The sequence below is a fragment of the Lepidochelys olivacea genome (assembly GCF_965140295.1).
Source record: "Lepidochelys olivacea isolate rLepOli2 genome assembly, chromosome: 14".
Classification (NCBI taxonomy): Eukaryota; Metazoa; Chordata; order Testudines; family Cheloniidae; genus Lepidochelys; species Lepidochelys olivacea.
Genome location: NC_140424.1, coordinates 6476507 through 6501090, shown reverse-complemented (window position 1 = coordinate 6501090; position 24584 = coordinate 6476507). Strand labels below are relative to the sequence as shown.

Here is a 24584-nt window from a genome sequence, read left to right as displayed (position 1 = left end):
TGTATTTTGAGCTGGTGAAAGGTGCCAGACTGACACACGGCCCAGTGAATTTTAGAAGGACTTCCCACACAGAGACCTTGTTAGAACCCCTTTATAGCCTAACATTCACGGTACAGCCGGGCTCACAACCACACTGCTAGGAACCATATATGAAGCATGTTGTGAATGCATTCAAGTCAAGTGCAGGATCAGCCATATTACAACCTGGTTACCAACTTAGTAAATATATGTAGCGTAATCCCTCGAGTGGGAGATAGTATATAGCATGTGTTTATAACAGAGTTCTCAAGACTGCAAATAGGTTCCTTGCAGGGGATCTGTTTCAAGGTTTCAAGATGTGCCATATGCCCATGGATATGTCTGAGGTTTAGCATTGTTGTGGAGGATACTTAACATTGCATCTATCCTACAAACTAAAATCATGTTGTAACTAGGTCCCCTGACTCTGTGTAGATGAAGCTTTAAAACTCTGCTACAACAGTGGTGTTGAAACACGATTGTCACTTGGGTGGTTTTGACTGCAGTATGGATAGAATCTAACACAGTTTTTTCTTTCACGTGATTTGAGAAACAGCCTTAAGAAGACTCAGCACATGAACATTTATTGGCAGGTATTTGGGAGAAATATGAAAATTTAATTTGCACAGAGAAGGCTCTAAGGAGTTGTATTCAAGGTGCAGCTGCATCAAAAGCCCTTAACAGAAGGGAGCTCAGATTAGCATTGGAAGGATGTCTTTACAAATCCCACAGTTTTCTGCTTGTAGCAGGGTGGACACCTGCTTGGGCCCAGAAGGGTTTAAAACAGCCCTGGGAGAGAGCTGTTGCAGCAGAAAGGCAGCAGGGCTGACTGGGGAAGCAGCCTCAGCTGGGGGCCATGTCCCAATCAGGGCTCAGCTGGCTCTATAAAGGTTGTGAGCCAGAAAACCACAGAGACTCTCTCTCTCTGCTGTGAGGGAGAAAAGGGCCTGGCTGTAGGGGCTTAACCAAGTATCTGGAGGGGAGCAGGGCTGGGGATAGGCCAAGGGAGCCGGAGAGCTCCAGCCTAGGAAAGCTGCAGGCCTGCTAAGGCCTATTAGGTACGGGGCTTGTAGGGGCAGCCATGGGTAGGCAGAGGCAGCAGGTCCAAACCTAACCTTGCCTATGATTGAGTGGCTCATACTGCAGTCTGCCCCAGGGCACAGGGGCTAGCTGGTGACTGGCAGGAGCCTATGACTGAGGTGAGGTAGGGATAGTGGGTGGGGGGTTCCCCTGGGAGGGGGAGACCAGGACTGTGGGGTACTGCCAGGGGGCAGCACCTAGTGAAAGGGGCATGGGGGTCCTGGGAGGGACATGGGAGCCAGCAGCAAGGTGAGACACTGGCTTGAAGAGGGGACTCCGGAAGCTGGAATGCTAATTCCCTGAGATGACCAGCAGCAGGTGCTGCCGGTGAGTCTGTGCCCGGCTACACTGCTCCATGTATTAAGTACATTATTTCTGCACCTTTGAGCTATGACTGCAGTATGATGGAGTGGTTTGCATCATTTGTATAGAATACTGTCTCTTTCTCTTGATAAGAGAATGCTGTGAGACAAATTTTACTTATGGGTGTGATCTTTGTTCCAGGCATAGCAGGATATGGGCTCTATCCCAAAACTGTACAAGGACATGTCCAAACAGACAGTGATGCAATGTGTCAACAGCTGAAAGCCAGAAAAATAGAACAAAATACAGCTGTTTGCAGGGATACTTGAAAGATTTCAGTTTACTTAAGGGGGGAAAAATATAATTAAAGCATTAAGTGGATTTGACATTCACTAATAATGCTCAACTTCAATAACACTTCACAAACATTAAGGACTCCTCACATCTTACATATAGAGATGGGCTCGAAGGGTGACATTCAGCGTTAGCTTGGGATCTAGCTCTGAAATTTGCCGAAGTTTGGTGGGGCTATGTTTCCAATTAATCCGTTACAGAGAGCTGCTTGAGTAACGAAGCTGAGATCTCCAAAGTTCAAAGGATTTGAACCAGGGAGCTGGTTTGGGCCTGTCTCTTATACCTATAGCAGACCTAAACTGTTCTTGTTTTTTAATGTGAGAAATAGTACGAAAGTAAGAGAAACCTAAAAGAAACAACACTGACGCATGTTGTAGAGGGCTTGAAAAGTGACAGTGAAAGCATTAGCAGTTTAGGATGACAAAGGGCACGCACACACATTATACTCCAATTCTTGGTGCATTTCGATCTGTAGGGCACAACATAAATGGCTTCAAAGGAATTAAATGAGATGAATTTTCAGCCTAAAAATTCTCAAGCAATTGCAACAAAGGTTATGTTCCTATTTATATGGAAATCAGCAGACTGAGGACTTGAAGTTCATTTCTTATTTTCTGGGTCTTTTTACATTACATGTGGCACACATCAACCTACCTGAACTTTGAGAACTTGAGCAATGGCTTGGAAGCTTTAACCATGCACAACTACGAAATTCAAACAGTGAATCTCAGATGATAAAGATCTTAAATTGTTTTATGAATGTTTTTTAAAAGAACAGATGCTGAATCACTAGTTACACCCTGCAGCTTTAAACAAGAAGATGCTAGCAGCAGGTAGTTTCTAGCTGTATAGCTGATATTTCTGGGGTGCCCACCACCTTGGTATTTAGGCTTCCACGAAGGGATGCTTAATTCTGAGAATTCACTCCCCCTTGATATAACAGTGCCTGGATTTGATGACCATCAGACGCGGTTGCAAAGCCTAAGTATTTTTCTGGGCTTCTCCAGTGGGACTGGACTATGGCGGTAGGTGGTGGGCCAGCTGGTTGATTGGGAGACTTCTTATTTTGGAAGGTCTTGGGAGTGCATATTGTCCTTTTTGGAACCAATTCTGGTACAATTTAGTGCAGTCCAGACTTCCCTATATCTCCGCAAATGCAGTTGCAGCATGACCCACCCTATGCCTGCTACATTGGAGATGAACCTGTTGTGGGGTGTTTTCTCCTCTCCTCCTAGACAAAGGATGAAGCTGCTCAATTCATTTCCACTGGGAACCCAATGTAGGATAAGAATACAGGTGAGAGAGACTGTAAGGGTCCAGTGGTGATGTCCTTAGCCACTGCTTACACACCTGGTATGAGATCTATAATTGGTCCTGAGCCTAGCTCCCAGCCCCCTACCTCTCAGCCTGCCAAGGCCCAAATGTGGGATGCAATCTATGACAAAGTCAAAAACTGAGACAAAACAATTATATATGCAGCAAATGCATAGTGGCGTAGGAGTGATTCCTTTGTGAGTGACTCTGCTTAGAGCCTTAGCTACAGGAGTCTAAATTTCTGATGCTAATGATTCAGATAGGGCACTGGAGAGACAGACAGCAGACCTAGACTCCTTGGTCCACTGTGTGACCTGGCGGAAGTCACTTCACAGCTACTTGCCTCAGTTTACCCAGCAGTAAAGTGGGGATAACGAAACCCCCTTTGTAAACAACTTTGGTCTACATTTTACTTTAATTTGACAGATGAAAAGCTGGACATTACGGCAACAACAGTGTGAAAGGCTGCCAGCGGGGAACAACACAAGTGATGTGGGACACATGGAACTTTGGGACTAAAATGAGTGACCTCCTTTTAATCCCGGGACACAGAGGTATGTCAACCCTGAACCAAGCCCTTAGGGCCTGGACCTGGCTCAGCCCATATCCACGCCAGCCTGCCTATATGCAGCTCCAAGACTCAACTCCTGGGGCAGGTTCAGCCAACTAATGGCCCTCAGAGCCCATTCCAAGGGCCTCGTTCCCAGGGCCTATATCTAACCCCAGCTCAGCCTGCCTCTAATGTCCCATGCTCCGCCCTTACGGGGCCCTCAAAACCCACATTTAGCTGGGCCCAGGCCTGGTTCCCAGAGCCTGTATCTAGCCCCAGCCCAGCCTGACGTTTGGTCCCCACTCCATGTTTGGATCTTAGAGCTTGTACCCTTGGGGGCCTGTGCTTAGCCAAAGCCCTGCCTGGGACTTGGGCCCTGTGCCCAGCCCAGGATCTCAGGGGCTTGTGTCCAGCCTCAGCCCGTGCCTGGCCTTCATGCCCTGTGCCCGGCCCTTGGGGCTCACGCCCGGCCCAGCCCGGCTCGGGGGCCCTGTGCCCAGCCCGGCTCGGGACCTTGGGGCCTGTGCCCGGCCCCCGCCCTCAGCCCAGCGCGCCCCGGGCCCCCGCGCCCCGCCCGGCTCCTGTCAGTGCCGCTGTCCCCAGCCCGCCCCGCCCCCTTCCCACGGAGCGGGCGGCAGCGCCCCGGGCGGAGGCTGGAGCTCGGGGCGGGGCGCTGCAGCCCTTAAAGGAGAGGAGGAGGAGGCTGGGCCAGGCCGATCCCTGAGGGGTTGGTCCCTTTAAGGGGAGGGCGGGGCATAGCCCCCCGTTTAAGGGGCGGGGCTGGTTGCGGAGCTTTTTTCGAAGGGAGGCGAAGCGGGGGGGACAGAACGGGACGCCGCGGTCTCTTTAAGCGGGAGGCGAGGAATGTGTCGGCGGCTCCTTTAAGACGCGGACGGAGCGGCGCGTCCCCTTTAAGGTTGCCGGGGTGACGGCTCGCAGTGAGAGCGAGGCGCATTGACGTCAGGTTGGCAGGCGATTGGCCGAGAGAACTGGTTTCCGGTGGGATCTGCCGCCGCCGAGACCGCCGCCGAGGCCGGAGTCCGGGTCGGGGGGAGGGGGGTGAGAGAGGCCGAGGGAACCGCCCGGACCCCGCGGTGAGTGAGGGCTCCCGGGTCCCGCCCCGCCCCGGGAGGCGGAGGCCCCAGGGAGAGGCCGCTGGCCCCACCGGGGAGCACGTCCGGAGCGGCCTGGGTCCGTGGGGAGGAGGGGGGATGCCGGGGGGAGGGAGGCTCGCGGTGCCGGGGAGGCCCCGGGGGAGGGCAGGGCACTGATGGGGGAGGGGAAGGCCCCCTGGAGGGGGAAGGGGGCACTGGTGTCGGGGCGCTCGAGGGGGTCGGGGGAGGGTAGAGCACGGGGGGGGGCGAGGAGGGCCCGGAGTGGGGGGGTGGGCAGGGCACTGGTGTGGTGGGGCACCCGGGCGGAGGGCAGGGCACTGATGGGGGAAGGGGGCACTGGTGTCGGGGCGCTCTAGGGGGTCGGGGGGAGGAGGAGGGTAGAGCACGGGGGGGGGCGAGGAAGGTCCGGAGTGGGGGGGTGGGCAGGGCACTGGTGTGGTGGGGCACCCGGGCGGAGGGCAGGGCACTGATGGGGGAAGGGGGCACTGGTGTTGGGGCGCTCTAGGGGGTCGGGGGGAGGAGGAGGGTAGAGCACGGGGGGGGGCGAGGAAGGTCCGGAGTGGGGGGGTGGGCAGGGCACTGGTGTGGTGGGGCACCCGGGCGGAGGGCAGGGCACTGATGGGGGAAGGGGGCACTGGTGTTGGGGCGCTCTAGGGGGTCGGGGGGAGGAGGAGGGTAGAGCACGGGGGGGGGCGAGGAAGGTCCGGAGTGGGGGGGTGGGCAGGGCACTGGTGTGGTGGGGCACCCGGGCGGAGGGCAGGGCACTGATGGGGGAAGGGGGCACTGGTGTCGGGGCGCTCGAGGGGGTCGGGGGGAGGAGGAGGGTAGAGCACGGGGGGGGGCGAGGAAGGTCCGGAGTGGGGGGGTGGGCAGGGCACTGGTGTGGTGGGGCACCCGGGCGGAGGGCAGGGCACTGATGGGGGAAGGGGGCACTGGTGTTGGGGCGCTCTAGGGGGTCGGGGGGAGGAGGGGGGATGCCGGGGGGAGGGAGGCTCGCGGTGCCGGGGAGGCCCCGGGGGAGGGCAGGGCACTGATGGGGGAGGGGAAGGCCCCCTGGAGGGGGAAGGGGGCACTGGTGTCGGGGCGCTCGAGGGGGTCGGGGGAGGGTAGAGCACGGGGGGGGGCGAGGAGGGCCCGGAGTGGGGGGGTGGGCAGGGCACTGGTGTGGTGGGGCACCCGGGCACAGGGCAGGGTACTGATGGGGGAAGGGGGCACTGGTGTCGGGGCGCTCGAGGGGGTCGGGGGGAGGAGGAGGGTAGAGCACGGGGGGGGGGCGAGGAGGGCCCGGAGTGGGGGGGTGGGCAGGGCACTGGTGTGGTGGGGCACCCGGGCGGAGGGCAGGGCACTGATGGGGGAAGGGGGCACTGGTGTCGGGGCGCTCGAGGGGGTCGGGGGGAGGAGGAGGGTAGAGCACGGGGGGGGGCGAGGAAGGTCCGGAGTGGGGGGGTGGGCAGGGCACTGGTGTGGTGGGGCACCCGGGCGGAGGGCAGGGCACTGATGGGGGAAGGGGGCACTGGTGTTGGGGCGCTCTAGGGGGTCGGGGGAGGGTAGAGCACGGGGGGGGCGAGGAAGGTCTGGAGTGGGGGGGTGGGCAGGGCACTGGTGGTGGTGGGGCACCCGGGCGGAGGGCAGGGCACTGATGGGGGAAGGGGGCACTGGTGTCGGGGCGCTCGAGGGGGTCGGGGGGAGGAGGAGGGTAGAGCACGGGGGGGGGCGAGGAAGGTCCGGAGTGGGGGGGTGGGCAGGGCACTGGTGTGGTGGGGCACCCGGGCGGAGGGCAGGGCACTGATGGGGGAAGGGGGCACTGGTGTTGGGGCGCTCTAGGGGGTCGGGGGGAGGAGGAGGGTAGAGCACGGGGGGGGGCGAGGAAGGTCCGGAGTGGGGGGGGGCAGGGCACTGGTGGTGGTGGGGCACCCGGGCGGAGGGCAGGGCACTGATGGGGGAAGGGGGCACTGGTGGCGGGGTGATCTAGTGGGTCGGGGGGAGGAGGAGGGTAGAGCACGGGGGGGGGCGAGGAGGGCCCGGAGTGGGGGGGTAGGCAGGGCACTGGTGGTGGTGGGGCACCCGGGCGGAGGGCAGGGCACTGATGGGGGAAGGGGGCACTGGTGTCGGGGTGATCTAGTGGGTCGGGGGGAGGAGGAGGGTAGAGCATGGGGGGGGCGAGGAAGGTCCGGAGTGGGGGGGTGGGCAGGGCACTGGTGGTGGTGGGGCACCTGGGCGGAGGGCAGGCCCGTGGGGCTGGGAGCAGTCTAGTGGAGGTACGGCATTATGGCTTTGTCTGGGAGCCTGAGAATTGCGGGAGGTTTGCTGTGCTGGTGGGGTGTGTGTGTGTGTTTTGCGTGGGGTGGGGGAATCTTCTCCCCCCCGCCCCCGTGCACATGTGCAGAAAGAGGAGGTTTAACTTGACTGACTTGCACCCCGGCCTGTGAATCCTGCCTTACCTGATCCCTGGGAGAGGGGCTTGGCAGGGTTACCCCCCAAGTTGGCATAATTTGAAAGGAGATTCCTTTATGTCCTTCACCAATCCCAGTCAATAAACCACAGATCTGCCAAGTTTTGCTTATTTGAAAATGAGAAGGTATTATAGGAAAATGTTTAGGTTTTCAAGATTTACATTGGATGCTTCAATAAAACATTAAAAATCCATCCCCTTTCTTAAAAAGATTTTTGCAAAGGTTTTCAATGAGACACTTACAATTTCGCTTATTTCAGTCTTTCTGGTTCAGACTGCTGCTTTTCATTAATCCAAAACTAATCTCAGAATGAGGGCATCTCCCTTACAAAGGGATGAGGCTAACATTTCAGTTGCTGTCTGGGGGGATCCCTCACCCCATGTGAGGAGCTTATTTTGTGGTTTGAATGTATTCTGGTTGTTCTTCACATCAGGGTTCCACTGTAGAGGCTTACATTTTGGCACTGGCGATTTAACTAAAAATTAGAGATGGGAACAAGGTCCAAAATTTGGATCACGATTTGTAACTCCCTGAAGTATGACATTGTTTGGGTTCTCATAGTAAAGTCATTGCAATTGCATATGGTGGCTTTTTTAATAAAAAGCTTTGTTACAAAACCTAGAGAGTTCAATGGAAAAAAGTAGGGCTGGTTTGCTTGCTTGACATGTATTCTATTGGCATTGTTTTTTCACAGTAGTCTCTTTGAGCCACTAGCTACTCATGTTTGCTGTCTATCAGCATGATGATGCTTTTTCCATAGACTCTAATTTGTGGGCTGTCATGGAGCCACAAAAGTTACTCTTGGACATTTAATTAGGCTACTTATTGACCTTCAGCATGCAAGTTGTCAAAACAAAAGGGGTAACTGTAGAACTTTCCTCAGTGTAAAGCACGTGTGTGTTGCGTAAACACCACAATGTGTCTGCTTCTCTACATTACTTTTGTTGAGATAAGTGACAAGAATGCAACCTGGTTGAAGTGTTGTCTGTGCGGCATTAACTTTAGTCCTCCTATAATCTCTAGTAGCACATTTCAAAGGAGCATAGTTAATGTTCTATTGACGATATTGCTCTGTATGCTATGTTTGTCAATCTTGTGCCTAAATAGAAAAGCATGTGTAATAGGACTGTAGCACTTGGATTTTTTCAGTGACTCTTCAGATATTAAATATGCAACTTATTTTCTGTCTACCTTTCTTTCCTCCCAAAAGCGGATATTGGGATCAACACACTTCATTGTAAATTCTCTACATATCCACAGCTGTCCCTACTATCTGTGCCCCAGGTAACTTTCTTAACATGGTGTTGTGGTTTTGGTTTTTTTAAAATGTAACCTTTGAAAATGCTCTTTTAAACATATTTTTACTTTTCTCTGTTTAACCTTTTTTGAGAGCAACTTGAATAAACAAAAATTGGTTAAAGTAACACGTACGGAAATTTTCACGCACTGGAAGTTATGCTACTAATAAATCCTATTTGGATCCTGCATTGTATGTAATGTTTTGAAATCTAATAGTTCTAATTACTGTGAACATACTTCAGAATTAGTGTTTTTAGTCTAAATGTCACCCCATTTTAGTTAACTTGAAGTGGAGCATCTCCATTGGGCAAACATCTGTATTTCCATGTCTTCTATTAGCTGTTAATTGCTACAACTACCAGAGAGGTGACTTTTGCTATTACCTTAACAAGTTTCACCATACTTAAGATATTTTTAAAACTTGCCTCTGTGGTGTGAGAGGGACCTCACTGGGGCAGGAAATCTGGGGTATAATTGACAGCCTATGCCCATATGACTCTATGCCTTTCAGAGTGCTTAGGGGGCTAGGGATGCTGAGTTTCATTCAGCAGGGGAGTGGTAGGGTGGCGGGGGGGGGGCAGGGGAAAACCACTGCTTCTGTTGGGCCTGTGGGAATTTCTCTAGAGCAACCCAAGGTTCCCGCTTCCTCCCAGATGCCAAGTACATCACCTCTCTGCACTGCTGGACAGAGCACAGACTTGGGAATTGAACATTTATTTTAATTACTAGCCCTGCAGATACTTTAGGATTTTTTTAAAGCAAGATCATTGCAACAAAAGCTAATATTAAGCATAGCTAGGGAGCACATCAACTGGATCATCTTAATTCTACATGTAGTTCATATAACTTTTTTTTTCTCTAGAACAGCAGCAATGGCAGCCTCTAGCAGCAACACCAGTGAGGAGGAGCGTAGCCTCAGAGAATGTGAACTCTATGTCCAAAAACACAACATCCAGCAGCTTCTGAAGGACTGCATTGTACAGCTATGTACAGTCCGACCCGAGAGACCCATGGGATTCCTCAGGGAATATTTTGAAAGATTGGAGAAGGTAAAAATAAGTCTGCGGAGCAGGGGGGAGAATGCAACAGCCTGAATTTATTTAGTCTCTTAGTTACTTAAAATAAAGACTGAGATTCAGATTTGACCAATATTTTTTATTAGTTGTTTATGTTTGAAACTGAAGCAAAGTATTTGTTTGGAAAAGAAAGTGTTTTTTCTATAGCTAAATGCCAGTTGCTCACTAGTGAATGCTCACTAGCATCCCTATGGCAACCAAAAGTATGCGCACATGATGGCGGGAGAGAGAGAGGCTAGTAAGGAAACAGATTCAAGTTAGCTACTGAAAGTAAAATCTGTCAGTTTGGTACTGGGGTCAATAGGTGGGACATATGGCCTGACTTATGATGACCTACATGATTAAATTTATTTTTATGTACAGCCCTGAAGTATTTTAGTAACAGCCATTCAACTTTTATATTGAGGCCAATTTTCTATAGTGAGTCGTAGGTATAATATTGATTGGGGGGGGGGGGGGATAGTAATCCTACCTAGTTCATTGAGAACTAACATTTGGTGACTTTCCTCTTGTACTTCAACTGAGACTTGTACCCATGTTTCAAATAGGTAAACTTGTCTTTGCTCTGTTATGAACTTAGTGTTTCTGTTTAATGGCTGGTACATTCTGTCCCAGAGGTGAGCTAAATGATTCTTGCACACACCTTGTGTAAAGTACTCTCGGATCCTTATGATCAAAAGTACTCTGTAAATATGATCTTCACATTCCAGTGCCCACTTTTGCAATTAAGACTAGCCCTATTGAGTGATTCATTATTTAATATACCTCTTTCTTATATCGGAGCATCTTTACAATAGCATTTTTATGTAAGGTGTGATTCAGGGCAAAACTTGGTGTAACTGATCTTTTCTACCAGCATATTCATATCTAGTACTTTTCTGTTGCCTGTTACTATCTGTGATATTCTGCATCTGCAAACCAATAGTCTTTGGTTAATACTGTGGTGGCTATTGCTGTCACTTCAGATTATATTCAGTTGCAGACACTTCTCTCATTATTTGCATTCTGTAAATCCATATGTATGCTTTTCTCCTTATTCTAAATTACTTTTGCTAATAGTTCCCCCTCTCTACTTCAGTCTGTAGAAGAGTGTAGATCAAACAGCATACAAACTGTGGCATCTGCCTTATGATTCTATCATACAGACCACTATTTAGTTATTGGATCCATCCGTGAATGCTGCAGATTTTAATACAAACTCTGCTATTGGGCACGATATCTGAAGAAAAACCTCCATTGTTTTGTGGCCAGGAACTGGGATAATCTTATGTCCAACTTCCTACATTTTTAACCTGAACATGTAGTTGCATCTTCAAGAACGGTCTCCATATAATGCTTTTAGTAAACTACCCAACTCCTGTAAAGTCCACTGATTGTCAGTGTGGGGTTTGAGTTACTCTAATCACAAGTAGATTCCTAAATTCTGCATTTCAACCTCTTTTTTTTTTTTTGTGTGTGTAACTGTTTTGAATATTGCAAAATTACCTTATTGCATTTAGTTCAGCCTATAGCTAGAATAACTACTGGGATGTAAAAGGGGAAGAGGCAAAAGTTTCTGTGTAATCAGCTAACATGCAGCGAATGCAATATTTAATCTGGCAAAAGAAGCTCAAATTCCTTTAGTAAGACAACAGGTCCTGCTACCTCTGTACTTAAGTGTATGTATTTGTCCATGTTAAAATAACTTAAGAAGGTTTTTTGTTTTTTAAATGTAGTAAACTGTATTCACTCTGAGTCCAAACCTATAAGAAGGTTGAAAATAATAGTAGTTCAATATTTACATTTCCCCTAAATGGATTTTTGTAAATTTCAGTTAAGGTCCTTCAGTATTATCAAAGATAAATCACCATATATAATGTTAACTGACTCTAGTGCAATCATTTTATTTATCTGATTCTATATCAAAATAGATCTATAATCTCAAATGAAAGCATGTTATGAATTTAAACACTTTGCTTGTCTTGAAGTCCATTTTTATATGCAGACTTGTATTTGAAAAAACAAAAAAAAGTACTCTTCTCTAACTAGTTTCATCCATTCAGGACCACGGATTCTAAACTTGGCCTTAGTGTAACCAGGTGTCATAATGCCTAAATAGCTATCAAATAACAGAGAACCAAAGTTTTAGTCTAGCACAGGATGTTCTCTGACAACTGTGGCTGAAGAGCACAATGCTAAGCACTATTATTAATCACCTCCAACTTCTGAGTGAGTGAAGAGATTTGCAAAGGAATGTGGTCTTTGGATGCATCTCTGACAAAATAGAACTATCTGATATATCCCGTAACCCTGTTAAATGGGGGAGATAGAGGCTGCTGTGGCAATATGGACAAAAAACATACTAGTAAGAAACATTACTTTAAAAATTGAGGCTAAATATATAGCTGAAATAAATACCACTGTTTAGCTCTTCCTTTCTGTAGTTACAGATTTCTGATTACCTCTTCCACACGATGTATCTCTAACCATGATTCATTTTATGTCTTAAATTTAACTTCCATCTGTTTGAAAAAATCAGTTTTGAAACTTCTACCTCAATATTTTTATTTATTTATTTTTAAATTCTTGTGTCCAACTTATTTACCGGAATTCAAGCCTTTCTTCCTCTAAAAAGTATTGTGGTGAAGAATGCTTCTATATGAACCAAACTACTACACTTCAAATAAAATGTTTGTGTAGCTAGTCTACGTGTGGCACACTGACCTTTTGTGTGTTCTACTATGCAAACATGTTACTTAACTTATTATTCTTCACTGGGGTTATTAGCTACACAATACTGTGCCTGGCCTCGTACTCTGGCTTATGAGCTGTAGAAGCTTAGTGTAGATAGTGCATACTACGGTCCATTAGGCAATTGTTAAAAATTGGGCATAACTGTCCATGGGGATAAGAACACTTTTTAAAAAAAATACTTTAAATATAGAACTGGGATACAAAAAAGATTTAAATTGTCCTGTTCCCCTGTGCTGTGCCATGGTCTCCCCCCGCAACACTCTCCCATTCTTAGGAATTGCAGGGCACTTGACACAGTGAGTGTCTTATGTGCAGAACACAGGCACAATGGGGTTATTTCCCTTAAATCCACAACAGCAAGGTGAATTTAAGGGAAGTCTTTTAACATTCCTTGTTTTAGCATGTGATGGCTTGATGCTAACTTTTTTTTTTCTGAGATGTCTAGAGTGGCATGCTGATTTGCTGGCATCCATTAGAAGTACAAATTGCACAGAAGTCACTGAGACTACTGAGTCCCTTAATGAGATTTGGGTTCAGAAGTATTTAAAATATCTAACTGTGCAGTCCGATAGTTCTGCAAGTGAAAGAATACTTCTTATAACGGCTGATACACTGCTTGCTGGCATGGGAGTGGAGGGCTCATGGGAGTGGAGTGAGGCTGTGTATTACTTGAAAGTATTCCTAACTCTTAAACTTACTAGACTTCAAGTTGTGTTCCTCTTGATATGTCTATAGTATTGGAACAAATAGAGTGGACCTTACTTCATGGATAAATTATAAAACAACTTTTGACATATATTCTGAATGTGTGCGCAGCCATCCTTGGAAGCGGGGTGTGGAAATTGAGTGAATGTTTGCAGATCTTGTCATTATATATGCTGTAGAAAGGATGCTGTCAAATACTGCAGTTTAAACCCTACCTTTATGTCATTGAACTATTTTTAACAAAACCTGAGTGTAATGGGCTCTTCCCTAAAAATAGAAAGAAATAAGTTTAAATATCCCCCTGCTCTTTGAAACATCACACACTATTTCATTCCTGCATGAGAAGCAGGAAGTGAAACTGACTAAACAGGCCAGTGGAGTTTCTTTGGCCAGCTCAGAAGTATAAAATGAAAACTTGCTGTAATGTTTATCTGCTTTTTCTTTCCAAAGCACTCTGGTTATACATGGCATTTAAGTGGCATTGCATGTATATCCGGAGTGGAGGATGGCAGCCAAGCAGAACGCTGCCCAGCAGTACATGGGAGGGGAGAGTTTGGTCAAGGACGTTGGATCAGAGCCTGCAATTTAAAGTGCCCTGGGATCCAGGCACAGCAAATAGTTCCTCAGTTTTTTAAGGTCTTATCCCAAAGTCCTATACCAAAATGCTTGGAAAACTTAGCTGAAGCTGTCATGATTTTACATACTTTGGTTCCACTTTTGGTTCTAGCAGTGTCAAATCTGCTACTTAATCTGTTGTCTGCACTGCAGCTGGCAGTGTGATTGTTGCAGCAGTGGTGTTGGCTTGAGCTAGCTAGGTGGGTGCAGATCCAGGGCATCAGGCAGGCTTGACTCGCTCGGCTCGCCTGAGCCACCGCCAGTGCAGCAATGCCAACGCTGCTATTTTTGGTGCGCTAGCTTGAGCTGAGCTAGTGAAGTCTGTCTACCTGCACTGGTAGTAGCATCTCCTAGCTGCAGCGTAGACATGCCCTGAGTTAGCTCCTTCAGTGCATACAGAGGGACCAGTATTCGGGGTGACAGTCTAGCTAGATTTAACTTTATTTCAGTTCTAATAGTCTAGTGTGTCTCTCACTCATTCAACTTGACAGGTGATCAGTATGGAATAATATAATGCTTATAAAAGCTAACAAATCTGTGGCTTGGAATGTAAACTAATTGGTGGATTTATGAACACTAACAACCATCCAATACCTCATTTATGTTTCTGTTAAAATAACCTAAGGTTATTAAATACCTACCTGGTCAATGACTCGACCTGGTTTTCCAGCTGCTTCTGTAATGTGGTTTTCTGTCTTTAAAAGCCAACCCCCCCCCCCCCCCCCCAAAAAAAAAAAAGAAAAAAACAAAAAACCAAACAAACCTCAGTTCAGGGGAAACTACTGGGTTCACTTGTTGAATGCATCCTATGCAAGCAACAGCAGTTACAGTGGAGTTCCTCCATTGTGTGTTGATTATGTCATAAGAGTGGGGTGAAAGTGCTCCTTTGTTTTAATAAGGGAAATAGACATTTGACTGACTCTTGTCTGTTACGCTACTTTAAAACACAGCAGCCTTAGTGTTATAGAAGTATCTTCCCATCTGCCACAGTATGAGATGAATAGTAGAGAGGAATCTCCTACGTTGGCAGACTGAACTGGAATATGATCTGTAACTAAATTTTTACCCTTGGATTATGTGACACGGAAACATTTCCTTCCTGTTTTAGGAGGAAGCAAAACAGTTGTTGAATCAACAGAAATCTGGGTCACGCTCAGACTCGCGTGAGGATGAAATCTCCCCTCCTCCACCTATGAACCCTGTGGTTAAGGGCCGAAGAAGGCGTGGGGCCATCAGTGCAGAAGTCTACACAGAAGAGGATGCTGCATCTTACGTTAGAAAGGTGGCCTACACTTCAACCATTCCCAGACCCCTGCAAATCTAAGCTTTGATCATATATATGCCTCTCTATTATCCGGGGACCATGTTGCTGTCCTCTGTGAAAAGCCCTGTTTGTTGCCCCAGTGGTGTTACACAAATGCATAGCAAACCACTTCTGCTTTGTGCATCAATTCTGGATCGTGCCCAGCTGGTGTGGCCTCGCTAACCCACATGGTAGGTCTACATAACAGTCATGCCAAGCCATACATGTTGTTTACTCTGGACTGGAGCCTGTATTGTATGGTAACAAGGCTTTGGTTTCACTTGAGCCATTCCCACTTCTGGACAAATCCCATCCTCTTCCTGTCCACGGTCTCACTCCATAAAATCTTCGGATATGTTTCCTCTTGTTTCTTGTCTCTGGCAGAATTTCAGTACAGTGCACTATTATGGTAGAGCAGCTTTCTTCCATTTTTTATGGGTACATTACTACATTTATAATCAGTGCTTTGTTTTTGATTATGCTCTAGGTTATTCCTAAAGATTACAAGACTATGGCTGCTTTGGCTAAAGCAATTGAGAAGAATGTGCTATTTGCCCATCTTGATGATAACGAAAGAAGGTAGGAGCTAATCTCTTAATCTGGCTCTGCTTTGCTATCAGTATGATTTTACTGTAGCTTTTTTAAAGCTTTTAGTGTTTTAAAGAACAAACCTTTTAAACAAATCACAACATGCAAAACTGAACAGCTTTATGAGGGGAGGCAGTCCAGCCACATCGATAACCGGAGAGGTCCTGAAGAATCTCTCTCAAATGTCAGTACTAACACATGTGCATATAACGGGCAACCAAACTGTTGATAACTTTGAAATCTCTTCCAGTGACATCTTTGATGCTATGTTCCCAGTCACCTATATTGCAGGCGAGACTGTCATACAGCAAGGTAAATGACAATGTTTGCATTGATAACTAAACAACTTGTAGGTTGTGAGATTCTGGATCTATGGGTTTGTTCTGCTCTTATGGCTATAAGAACACCTGTTGCATTCAGTAGACCTTGCTTGCTTTTTATGTCAACCACCACTTATGTTGGGGCAGGGCGGGAAGGTGAGTGGAGCCATTGCAGGTAGTCTCTGTCTGTATCAGTGGCTTAAACTGTTTTGATGGCTCTGTAGAGCATACTACAGGTGAGTTTACTGGGGAGAGGTAATGCTGCTGCTCTGTTTCACAACAGCAGGTGTCCCTTTCGCAGGTAGGATGAGGAAATGTGCCTGTGGTGACATTTTTCCCAGCATAAAATAGGGAATGTGCGCTCTTTTTTAAGCCTCATTGAAGCATCTTCCGGCAGGCCTGGTACCAAAGGTTAATATATAACCCCCCCAAGTGCCTTTTTAATATTCCTCTGCCATTTTGTAAAACATGAATCACTTTACAGCTTGTGTGGTGGGTTTTTTTCTTTTTTTCAACTGAATTTTGTATTTTTTTTTCCTCCCCCCACCCCCTCCCTTATCTTTAGGTGATGAAGGAGATAACTTCTATGTTGTCGATCAAGGAGAAATGGATGTAAGCTTTAATAATGGCTGAGATTTTAATTGTGTTAGCTGAGAATGTATCCATCCCTTGCAGAAATACTGGTAACATCTTGAGGCCTTTCTTTATGTGGAAATTAATTATTTTTTCTCTGGCCTAACTGTTCCGTTATCCATTCTTTTGGGATATTCCTTTAGAACAGGATCCTTCTCAAGAAAGCTTATTTTGCATGTTACTCTTTGCTCCTTTTGAGCAGCTCTGTGGATGTGGCTGCCCAGCTGTGCAGAATATGAACACATCCTATATTGTATGACTTCAAATGAACAGTTTGAATGCTGACAATGTTTCATGCTGTATGAGCACAGAAACAAAGGGAGAGGAGGTATACTAGGGGTAATCAAGAAAGCTGGACCTTTACAATAAATAAGTAAATCATTGATCATGGTATAATCAAGGTCCAGACTCCAGAGACAAAAATAACAATAGTCCTGATAATAAGTAAATAGACTTTTGCAGTCTGTTCAAAGGCATCTGGCTGCAGCCCACCTATTGACTACCCCTGGAGTATATTCCTGTAGTTGAGGCACAGGACTAGTAAAGACAGACCTGGGTTTTATTCCAATTTTTGCCATAACCTCTTGTGATATTTTCTGTTTCCCCAGCTGTAAAATTGAGTTAATACTTCACAGGTCTATCAAGTTCTGAGACTTAAGTTCACAAATCCTTGGATGAAAAATGGAATATACCTACAAAGAATTATTATGATAGTACATACAAAGACAATCCTTTTCCCCCAAGTATTTGAAATCTCAGTACAACCTGGAAATGGTGCCAAATTGCTGATTAAATCTCCCGTCTTTCAGGGGTGATCTAAACTAGAATATTTCCCTGTGTAATATAGTCTAAAAACATAGCACAGAGTAAGAGGAACTTTTAAAGTATCTTTGTGGCCAGTTGTTTGCCCTTGTTGACCAATGCGTATTTCCTTTCAGGTATACGTGAACAACGAGTGGGCAACCAATGTTGGTGAAGGTGGCAGCTTTGGAGAACTTGCCCTGATTTATGGAACACCCAGAGCAGCAACTGTCAAAGCAAAAACAAATGTGAAATTGTGGGGTATTGACCGAGACAGCTATAGAAGAATCCTTATGGCAAGTTTTTTTTTTTTTTTTGAATGTATGGGTTGTGCAGTTAATTCAAGGTAGCATATTTACTAAACAGAAATGTCTTTTTGTGACCTTGCGTGATCATTCCAGTTACTCCTGGTTACTAGGGCCTCTGTCTGCATTGTACTGCAGAAGGACTCATATCTTGGATAAAAAGAAACTCAGACTCTGTTAGGTCATGACTAGTAACCATGCTGTCATTCACACAGATTTTGTATATGTCTGGCAAGAAGGGGAGGGAAAGATCTTGAGTTTTGTTAGGTCAAGACAAATCTAAAATTACAAATGCAGTGTTAGATTATTGTGGTATCTGTGCTTATATTTAATCTGCTATAACAGTGTGATTGCTCTTATTGGACTTTGATTCTCCTACCCTCTGTTTTAGCCTGCCACTTCGCTGGTCTGTGTTTAAATAGTCATAAGTGACTAAAGTCAACCGTGCAGCCTAGAATCAACATGAGGCTGATCCAGCAATCTTTACTCATGCCAGTTGTCCCTTATACTTATACATTCTTACATGAGTAAAGGTTGCAGTATTGTGCTATAAATTATGTAATGCATGCATCATAATGGATATGGATAAATATATAACTCTTATCAAAGTTCATTACAAGTAGAATGGTGGTGTTTTTTTTAGTATTTAGGGACAGTATATTGTGCAAGCCTTTGCCTGAGTGCCTTCTGAGAGGTGCTGAGTGCACTCAGATCTCACTGAAATTAATGAGATTTGAAGGCATTGGCACTTTGCAAATTTGGGCCCTTAAAACAGAATATATTAAGTCTTGTTGAATTGGGTGGCCTTTTTTGTGGCTTATCTTTAACTTTCCTTTAAAACTACTACAAAATGAGTAGAAAATAAGCTTATCTTGGTGTTTGCCTGGATATTTTTTTTTTTTTTTTTTACAGGGCAGTACATTGAGAAAGAGAAAGATGTATGAAGAATTCCTTAGTAAAGTATCTATATTGGGTGAGTGAGAAGGCTTCACTTTAAACTTTGATGTAATGGTGGATTGTAATGAGGTGGATACCCAGTTAAACCTCTGTCATGGTAATCTGTTAAAACGAATTACATAGTGTGTGCTGATTTTTTTGCATAATCCTAAAGCAATGTCTACACTACCACTTAGGTTGGTGTAACTTATATTGCTCAGGGTGTAAATAAGCCACCCTCCTCCTCTAAGCTACGTAAGTTTCACCAGCCTAAGTGCCAGTGTGGACAGTGTTATGTCAGCGGAAGAACTTCTCTTGCCTACATAGCTGCTGCTGTTGAGAATGGATTACTTAGGTCGAGGGGAGAGCTCTCTCCCATTGGCTTACAGTGGCTCTCTAGTATAGCCATTCTAAGGTCTCTAGTGTAGCCATAGCTAAGACTATTATAATTAAGGTCTTGATTTTTACCAATGTGTATTACCAGAGTAATTTTGAGAGTGGGAACAGATACTGTATGAAGCATACTAAAGACTTTGACTGTTGACTTTGTTTAGAATCTCTGGACAAGTGGGAGCGTCTCACTGTAGCTGATGCCTTGGAACCGGTACAATTTGAGGATGGACAGAAAATTGTGGTGCAGGGAGAGCCAGGAGATGAGTTCTTCATTATCTTAGAGGTGAGTGACTGTTACTTCTGCTTAGTATGTTGAGTTACACAAAACTAAGCATCTGGTTCTAGGAATTTATTTTATTCTCCTTGTGTCTGTGTAAAACTCTGAGGAGAATGACGTGACTAACAGTTACACTTTTGGGTGCCCAGGCAAGGTGAATGTAAATTTGCTCCGCTGTTTTTTATAAATGGCACTTCCAAGAGAGTGAGGTAGCTCATCTAGCCCATAAATCAACCCACTCAGGTACCTGTTAGCTGAGGGAATTGGAAACCCTGGATATCCTCTTTTGGTGGGTGTAAAACTATTCTGGTCCTATACCTGAAGGTAGCTGTAGGCGTTCTGGTATGTGCTATATGCGTCTCTAGATAAGCAAGCATCTCCAGAAACTGTCTTGCTAGTTTCACAATATATGAACCACAATATTTCTAATGACCTGTATAATTTTTTTGTGTGTGTGAAAGTTATCTTGATAATCCATAGTATCATACTGCAGGGACACAGCACCCTCTCAGACCTGCACTATTTCCCTAATTTTTCTGAACACAGAGGAATAGAACAGGAGATGGCTAGTAATGTTTCTTGTTACTGGTTCCATTATCTCTTGAGTTTCCTGCTAATCAAATTATAAGATGCCTGTAAAGTAACAAAGAAGGCGGTAGGAATTCTAAGATGCATGTAAGTACCATCCTAAGGGGATTTAAAGGAGAGACCCAGAGGACTGTTTTAATATGAATGGATAGTGAAATGTATGTGAAGTGTGTAATGGGGCTTTTAATGGATAAGACACTTCCTGTATGACACACTGCACTGAGGCTGAGTTCCTGTGGAAGTTAAAATATTTCAAATGATACTGGCAAACTCCTTTTGCTAATAACTGATTTATTAAAGGGCACCGCTGCAGTGTTACAGCGGAGGTCGGAGAATGAAGAATTTGTTGAAGTGGGCAGACTGGCACCTTCTGATTATTTCGGTGAGTTACATTGCTGCAGGTATAATTGGCTGCGCCGTTGTCACTGTGTCTCCATAGCTGGGTGATATATCTCTTACTGTGGGTTAAGAGGGTGATAGTGGCAGGATGGGTTTGGTTATTTTGCCAACTGTTTGAGAATATCTGTTTTGTTTAACTTCTGTAACTACATTGACGATCCTTTGAGTACCATGTAAATGACTAAAAGCTCAAAAGTCCATGTATTGTGGAAAGGTGGTACCATCTCCTTTAGTTCCAAGGTCTCAACCGTCTTCCATTATGAAGACCGCTTTAGCCTCTGTATTTTTAGCTTAAAAATTTATTATTCTGAAAACTTTCAGATACATTGATAGCGAAGGAAAATATTTAGTTGGATAGAATATAACATTTATTGATTTATGGAAAAATATGTAAATTGATCAGCTTCAAGTGAAGTTTTTCATGTACATACACACTTTCTTCAGGAGGGCTTTAATGGTATATGTTGCACCCGTTAAGGTTGTGACAAAATATACATTTCTTTATATTTTGTGAGTAATATTGGATGTTCTTAACTGTAAAGTAGTTTGCTTTTTGGAGGGACACTAACTTGATCGTGGTGGTTTTTATTTTGACTGACTTTTTTTGCATCCAGCACTCTTTAAATAGTGTAGTGTATAGTTTTGATTTATGACTGTGTCTGCTTTATTTTTAACTCCTCTGAGGTTTAAAGAAATATATCTTGGGATGTCTTCAGAACAATGCAAAAAGTGCACAGGCCTTCTCTCCCTCTCCCTTCCTTTAGTGCAGAAGCCTACCTGTGGCATATTCAGTTTTTCAGCTTTGCTGGTACTTTAATTAGCATACAGCCTCTTGCAGAGCCTGAAGAACATGCGGAGGAGTAGTAATGTGCAGGGTCTTCAGGCAGATGCATGAAACTGGAAGTGCAACTTACTATCCAAAAAAAAAAAAAAAAAAAAAAGGAGGTTGACTATATGCAAAGTAATTGGGGAAAATGACTATTTCCTCATACTTTTCACTTTAGAATTTCTGGGGGTTACTGTTGCTACACGTAGGTACAGAATGTTCTGATGGAAATATAACTGCCAAGTTGAACATGTCTCTGTTCTAGGTATTTAGAATTTGTGATAGGTAACCATGTTGTTACTTAATAACTGTAACAGGTTTTTGAAACAAAGCTTTTTGACTTTGTGGTTTTTCTTAAATGGGAAGCTAGAGGTTTCCCGATATGGGATCTCCATTAGCCCACTGCCAAAGCATATCTAAACTGAGGGAACTGTTATCTCTCAAATTAGTAGTCATAGATTTCAGATCTGGTTGTATTCAAATGGTGCTTTGTTGGGTTTTTTTACATTAAAAAGATGTCCTTGGATACCAGGTCCTTATGTTTTCATAAGATACACAAAGTCATTTCTACAGCATGTTAATAACTATGCAGGTGCTTTACTGTAAACAGTTACCTTTTTTTAACCACTCATTCACTAGAAAAATGACTTGGACCTCCTATGAATTGTGAAACCTGTACAAATAGACAATGCAGCAAACTGTCCTGAACACCCCAGAGTATCCCCAATTTTTTTTCCCTCGAATAAAAGTCTACCTTCATAGAAGACACTATTCTTGAAGCAGCTGACTTGACAATCCCTTGAATAGTTTCTAAGCACTGATTTTGTTGTTAATACAACTCTATTCACAGATCTTCCTGATCCGTGCTAAAAACCTGGCGTTCTCTTCTCTGCACTCTTGTAGCAGTTGTAAATAGTATGGTAGCTACAGTTCTTTTAACCGTGTTCTCATTTCCTGTCGTCCCAGGTGAAATAGCTCTATTGATGAACCGTCCTCGTGCTGCCACAGTCGTTGCTCGTGGCCCCTTGAAATGTGTAAAGCTTGACCGACCCCGATTTGAGCGTGTCCTGGGTCCGTGCTCGGATATTCTCAAACGAAACATCCAGCAGTACAACAGCTTTGTATCCCTGTCTGTCTGAAATTTTGCTCCCTCTCAAATACATGCTTCACGAATGCAGACTGCTTTATTCCCTTGTGCAGAGCCACACGGCCACTGGCATTTGCAGCTTCCTGTCTGTTTAAAGAGAAATTGCTTTATCAAAGCACCATTTTTATTTTAGAGCATTAGTTCTGTGCTCTCTGTCCTGTTAAATAGAAAGTTCTATGGAGACCTTTGCTGTTACTGCTTCTCTCTATGCAATGTCTAGTGTCCGACTTGGGCCATTGCTGACTTGCTTTTTGGTGAAGAGATCTCCTGGCACTAAGCTAATTGCCATAGAGTTGGGATGTAACAGTGGAAAAATTTTTTTTACAGATTGTTCATATTTTTAGGCTGTGGTCCTAATCTACTGTCTTTTGAAAAGAGAACTGCCCTTATAATTGAGCTTCTCTAGGTTTAAATTTTCTGGGTACTGTAATCCTCAATTCAATCCTGAGGCATCAGCTGCTAGTACAGCCACAGTTGGAAGTTAGCAGTCGCTCTATACCCTTGTCTACTGGTTCAAGATTGCTTGGTTATGTTTTGTCAGGTTTCGCGTAAAAGCTTTTAAGGTTTATAGTTCTGGTCAACTGCTGCAGATATTACTTAGTTCCCTGACTCTCACTGCAACTGATCTTTGCCTGTCTTGTTGTCAGCTGTGGATTCACCCCTCTAGATTGTTCCTATTCCTAACCTCAAAAGCCAAACTTTGGGTTAAACACTTAACTTCAGTCACTTGTCGTTAGACTGGCACAAGAATTGTACAACTACCCAGCTAGTGCCAAATAGTAATGTTTGTGCTCTGGATGCAGTGCAGGAATTGGAAGTGTACATTTTGTTTTGCCCTGTAACTTTTGCTTGCTACTTATTTCACAGTTGACTCTGTCCTTCAAAAGATTGTTTGCTCAGTTAACTCCTTGGTACCCGGGAAACTAATTTTGCCTGTTCACAACCAGCATCAGATGCAGGGTGGAGCGTCTAGCCCAATGAGATGAATGGTGATGCTGTGGAGAATGTGAGGCAGAAAAAGTGAATGTCTTGGTTATTCCTGCTACTCAGTAGTTTTAAGTAATGTATATTTTTAAACCAGCCGAAAGTTTTTATCTTTTTAGTTTTCATTTTAAAGTTAGTCTGAACACACATACTGCATCCTCTGTTTCCTGCCCAGCTTTTCAGATTCACGTGAGAAAATATTTTACATATTTTTGGAACCTGTTGCTAAGTCTTAAATGTATTTCAGTATTTACCAGCTTTGTGTTGTATTATTCTGTGCATACCAATATTACCCAACAAATTTGACTGAATTCCACAGTTCAATAATGTAGGCAACTTAAGGCTTCCTTTAAACTGTAATTTATATGAACTAGCGTAGGGTTGTATTTGGGAGTGACAGCAAGCATTTTTGCATTCATTATGCAACTGTTTCTAATGATGGATCCCTTCTTTTTTCCTTTCTGAGGTAATTGGACTTGGAAGACTACTTTCCAGGCTTGTAGACATTTTTTTAAATGTCTGCTCATCAGACATAAATACAAAGTTGAGGGTATCAGATCTTTGCAGCTTTAGGGATATTTTAGAGCCCACAAACTCCCTGAAATGGAATTAATTGTAAAAGGATTATGTTGTGTGAACTATTTGTTTTTTCAAAAGATCTTTTGAGTGGAGGATTCCTATCAGTGCTCTACAGGAGTAAACAAAACTAGTTTTTTAAAACTATTTTCTTCAGTTTTCACTGTAGCTAGGTTTTTTCTTCATATATGTTTAGTTACTTTGAAACTTGATTTGATCCTTGTTGAAGCGCCAAAAAAACACACACACCTATGTAAACTAGTTAGAGCTCCACAAAAAATGCACATTTTTTTATATAAGGCTTTCTAATCAAGTTTCACTATTGCATCTTTTTAGCTTGCTGTTTACTCCCTTTTGTAGTTTTACCTACAAGATTTTAAGATAACTCAGCTAAGTCTGAGTTAAATATTAATCACAGTTATAGCTTTACCTTTGTGTGCAATTTAAATATGTTTGAAACCACAGTTTGGCATAGTTTTGCCTTAGCTAACATTCAGGGCTTTAGAAGTAATCTCTTGCTAGGCCACCTTTTAGCAAAGTTATGAAGTCTACTGCCCTAGAGAGCTATAGTCAACCAGAGGACCATTTTTGTATTGTTATCTGACTATATAAGTCTGATGTACTGTATGTGCTAATATATTATTATTCCTTTTGTTATAGATTGTCCTAATGGCAGGTAAAGCAATAAAAACGATTTAAATTCTTAAATGCAATCTGTCTTTTTTTTCCCCTCCCCCTTGTATCTTATTTTACTGTGGTGTTGAAGGATGAATTGTTAATGAGTTGTAGGAAGCAAAGTAGCTTAATGCATTAGCTTTTTACGGCTGCAGACTTGAGTTCAAATCACAGCTTAGCTCACAAATGAGAATTCCCTTCACAGCACTTACCTCGTG

General features: G+C 44.6%; 1 protein-coding gene across 5 annotated transcripts; it reads left to right on the top strand.

Annotated features, from left to right (window-relative positions):
* The first annotated feature begins 4441 nt into the window (after positions 1 to 4441).
* PRKAR1A (protein kinase cAMP-dependent type I regulatory subunit alpha) lies at positions 4442 to 24399 on the top strand. 5 transcript variants are annotated; one of them, XM_084647565.1, is made up of 12 exons: positions 4442 to 4583; positions 8398 to 8471; positions 9354 to 9535; positions 14724 to 14897; positions 15406 to 15497; positions 15757 to 15818; positions 16392 to 16438; positions 17398 to 17556; positions 18478 to 18538; positions 19056 to 19177; positions 20060 to 20141; positions 21951 to 24399. In XM_084647565.1, the coding sequence occupies exons 3-12, from the start codon at positions 9359 to 9361 to the stop codon at positions 22121 to 22123; spliced, it is 1149 nt and encodes a 382-aa protein (XP_084503691.1). In that variant the 5' UTR covers positions 4442 to 4583; positions 8398 to 8471; positions 9354 to 9358; the 3' UTR covers positions 22124 to 24399. The 5 variants fall into 5 exon arrangements, with proteins under 5 accessions (XP_084503691.1, XP_084503688.1, XP_084503690.1 ...); XM_084647562.1 differs by having other exon boundaries at positions 4443 to 4583; positions 9349 to 9535; XM_084647564.1 differs by lacking the exon at positions 4442 to 4583 and adding an exon at positions 4586 to 4713.
* The last annotated feature ends 185 nt before the right edge of the window (positions 24400 to 24584 follow it).

Bases quoted from the DNA above. Each gene is read 5' to 3' on its own strand.
- PRKAR1A (XM_084647565.1), top strand. From the start codon at position 9,359: ATGGCAGCCTCTAGCAGCAACACCAGTGAGGAGGAGCGTAGCCTCAGA. The intron at 15,498-15,756 runs GTAGGAGCTAAT...AATCTCTTCCAG, and splicing joins CTTGATGATAACGAAAGAAG to TGACATCTTTGATGCTATGT. The intron at 16,439-17,397 runs GTAAGCTTTAAT...ATTTCCTTTCAG, and splicing joins TCGATCAAGGAGAAATGGAT to GTATACGTGAACAACGAGTG.